The sequence below is a fragment of the Nicrophorus vespilloides genome, unplaced genomic scaffold (genome assembly GCF_001412225.1).
Source record: "Nicrophorus vespilloides isolate i.1.1-1 unplaced genomic scaffold, Nicve_v1.0, whole genome shotgun sequence".
Classification (NCBI taxonomy): domain Eukaryota; kingdom Metazoa; phylum Arthropoda; class Insecta; order Coleoptera; family Silphidae; genus Nicrophorus; species Nicrophorus vespilloides.
This window is the reverse complement of record NW_017096527.1, coordinates 7,107-11,122: the sequence shown is the minus strand read 5'-3', so window position 1 is coordinate 11,122 and position 4,016 is coordinate 7,107. Positions and strand designations below refer to the sequence as shown.

General features: G+C 31.7%; 1 protein-coding gene across 1 annotated transcript; it reads left to right on the top strand.

Moving 5' to 3' along the window:
• Positions 1-2,121: 2,121 nt before the first annotated feature.
• LOC108557333 (probable 60S ribosomal protein L37-A) lies at positions 2,122-3,765 on the top strand. The gene is made up of 3 exons (XM_017913815.1): positions 2,122-2,199; positions 2,794-2,929; positions 3,569-3,765. The coding sequence occupies exons 1-3, from the start codon at positions 2,197-2,199 to the stop codon at positions 3,709-3,711; spliced, it is 282 nt and encodes a 93-aa protein (XP_017769304.1). The 5' UTR covers positions 2,122-2,196; the 3' UTR covers positions 3,712-3,765.
• Positions 3,766-4,016: the final 251 nt, after the last annotated feature.

Sequence of the window (4,016 nt, the reverse complement as noted above, 5' to 3'; positions counted from 1 at the left end):
TTTAATTCCGAGGCAAATTTGATTAATTATAAACTAATTATTATAAAATATAAAAAATATAATAATTGATTTAAATATTGTTAAATCATTAATAATTAATAATATGATTAATAATTAAATGATGGAATAGTTAATTTTAAGTAATTAATAAAAAAAAATAAAACTAATCGATTACACTGTATGCAACCAAATGCACGCATACTAAATAAATGAGTAAATATGAAAGGACAATATATCTATATCAGTGATTGATATTTCATAATTCGGTGGCAATCGCAAGCCCGACAACTGAAATCCCGTCTATCGAAATCCCGACTATATCGAAATCCCAACTATATCGAAATACCGTCTATAGAAATCATGACTATGTCTCGAAAGACCGTCTATTGAAATCCCGACGTTCGAAATCCCGACTATATCAAAATCCAGACTATATCAAAATCCAGACTAAATCAAAATCCCGACTATATCGAAATCCAGACTATATCAAAATCCCGACTATATCAAAATCCGGACTATATCAAAATCCCAACTATATCGAAATACCGTCTATCAGAATTCCAACTATATCGAAATTCCAACTATATCGAAATCTGGACTATGTCAAAATTCCGACTATATTGAAGTCCCGACTATATCAAAATCTTGACTATATCAAAATCCCACAGTGTCTTTTATTATTATAAATTTCTACAATAACATTTTTATGGTAGTCGGGATTTTGACATAGTCGGGATTTCAAGCGTCGGGACTTTAATACAGTCGGGCTTTCAATAGACGGGATTTCGATATAGTCGGGATTTCGATATAGTCGGGATTTTGATATAGTCGGGACTTCAATATAGTCGGAATTTTGACATAGTCCAGATTTCGATATAGTCGATATTTTGATATAGTTTGGATTTCGATATAGTCGGGATTTTGGTATAGTCTGAATTATGGTAGTCGAGATTTTGACATAGTCTGGATTTCGATATAGTCGGTATTTTGATATAGTCTGGATTTCGATATAGTCTGGATTTTCATATAGTCTGGATTTCGATATAGTCGGGATTTTTGTATAGTCTGAATTATGGTAGTCGAGATTTTGACATAGTCCGGATTTCGATATAGTCGGGATTTTGATATAGTCGGGATTTCGATATAGTCTGGATTTTGATATAGTCTGGATTTTCATATAGTCTGGATTTTGATATAGTTTGGATTTTCATATAGTCTGGATTTCGATATAGTCGGGATTTTGATATAGTCGGGATTTTAAGCGTCGGGACTTTAATACAGTCGGGATTTCGAACGTCAGGATTTCAATAGTCGGTCTTTCGATTATCGGGCTTGCGACAATACGCAAGACCTTACGTAATGATATATTTCCAATAAAATATATTACTTTAAAAATTTATATTTGAAATTTAAAGTTTTCTAATGTTAATAAAAAATTCCGCCAGATAACGCTCTTACAGAAATTCCAATTGATTGTAGCCAAATTATGTTTACTTAACAAATCCCTTAAATGAAGCTAATAAAGCAATTAATAATTTATAAATAATTTTATGGTTTTAAACAAACAAATATTGATAATTGTACAAAACCTAAATTATTGCAGCGCCAAAAGTGGTGAACTAAAAACTTCAATATGTTGCTAATAGATGGAATTAAAACAAAATTGATGAACTTTAAATTAAAGATGAAGAAAGATTTCTTTAATTAATTATTTCTTTTTGTTTTATACATATTATTACTAATATTAGTGCGTTTCTTCAATTCCTATAGATGTAAACTAAGTTGCACACCTCCACACGGTATGCAACTTAGTTTACATGTGTTTAAGTTTGTTGATAATTTAAAAAAATAATTAATTACTAATTAAATGCTAATTAAAACCATATTACTTAATAATTAAAATAATTAATTGTTGTCTGCAGTTCAAAATTGTTAATTGTTAATGTAATAATTTAAATAAATCAATGGTTTTTCTAAAAGTTCGATTTGTGTTTGATTTTTAAACTAATTAATGAATCTAAACTGTAATTAATTCTTTGAATTTAATGATTATTCATGTATTAATTTACATTGAAATAAATTCAAAAATTGGCGGGCGTTTATTTTCTAGTTCGTAATTGCGCCGCTACCAAGCCGTTGGCAGACCTGGCGCGACGACGACCTTAGTTTTTCTTCTTTGGTCTCGTACCAACAAACATGGTAGGTGCATCGGCGTCTCGTCCGAAAAAAAATCTTTGTTTATCCCATCAATCATGCGTTTTCGCAACGCGAGAATCGCGAAAAACCGTAGCAAGAGTCCAGAAAAGTGCGATCCCGCAGAAAGTGCCACCCGATTCCCATAGTTTCGGTGCGAAAACCGCAGAAAATTAACCTTTTTTTTTTAAGGTTATGAGCGGACGTGTTTGTTTATAGAGTTTCTCTCGCTGCAAGCAAGATGGTAACGAAAAAAAAAAATAAATAGATAATCACTTTTCCGGACTCTTCTATACATTTTGCTCACTCATTTCATAACATATTTTGTAATTTCGTTCATATAATCATTTGCTTGTTATTTTGTGTATACTCTGAATGTGCAAGATTTGTCTCTGTGTTACTCGTGTGAGAAATCAATTCTCATCTGAGCGTCAACCGAGACATAAATTGAATTGCCTAAATATCCACAAGCTCTAGAACTTATAAAACCATTTCTAGGAGCTTACTAAAGTTAGGAGACATTATTGCACATTCGGAGTACTCAATTTCTTCTGTATCGAGGAAGTTTACTGATCTGTTGTTTGTGTGTGGTTTTTTTAGACGAAAGGTACTTCCAGCTTTGGTAAGCGCCGCAATAAGACACATACCTTGTGTCGCAGGTGCGGCAGGTCTTCCTACCACATCCAAAAGTCAACATGCTCCCAATGCGGATACCCAGCTGCTAAGATGCGTTCTTGTAAGTATTACACATTTCTATCGTACACAATAACAACATCTTACAATGTGTGTTTATAAATGAACATAGATCTTTTGCTTATAATTGATGAAATATTCAACCGAGAGTTGAAACAACAACTTGCAGATAATATTTCATTACTAAGTAAACTCCAAATAGTATTTCTCGTGTTACTGTTAAGAATCTAGCATTGATTATCTGAACATTCAATTAAGTATTGAATGTTTCTTTATAATCAATTATTAATAATTAGTTGAATTCTTATAATAATTGATTCAATCAATTTAAATAAGCTTCAAATATGATTATAACTTGAGTACTAAATGGAGTTTTAGTTAATCTTAATTGATGAATCGAAAAGACACAATTCAATTTGTTTTACCACTTATTACAAAATTCTTAATAATAATAACTCTCTGTCTCTGTGTTACTTGACTATGAAATTAATTCTTAGTTGAGCGTCAACCGAGACATACATCAAATGTCCCAACTATCCACAAGCACTGAAAATAAGAAAGCCATTTTCTTTAGCTTACTAATGTTGGGAAACATTCTCTCATTGTTTCAAAGATTCCTGATCACAACATCAAGAATGCTATTTGCAATATACTAATTTTCTTTCTTTCTTTTTTTAATTAGACAACTGGTCGATCAAGGCTAAGAGGAGGAAGACCACCGGAACCGGCCGTCTGCGTCATCTTAAGCGCGTCCAGAGACGTTTCCGCAACGGATTCCGTGAGGGTACCAAACCTACCCCAGTTCAGCGCAAGACCACAACATAATTGTTAAAAAAATTATTTGTACACACAATAAAAAAAAGTTCATTATAAAGACAACATCTCTTCGTTTCTGTAAGAAATTCTCTCTTTTTTTTTTCTTCTTCGTTTCGTAACATCCTTTCAGTATTTGAATTACTATACGCATCTTTATTTTACTGTTTGTGAAAAGTGTGACTTTCGTTGCAGCAGTGTGTATTTGGTTGCCTATCTACAGGAAAAATGTGTATTTTATATATTAATGTATTCATTTAATTATTAATGAAAATTAAATTAGTTTACTTATTTTTACAATTAATACAGACGCTTTT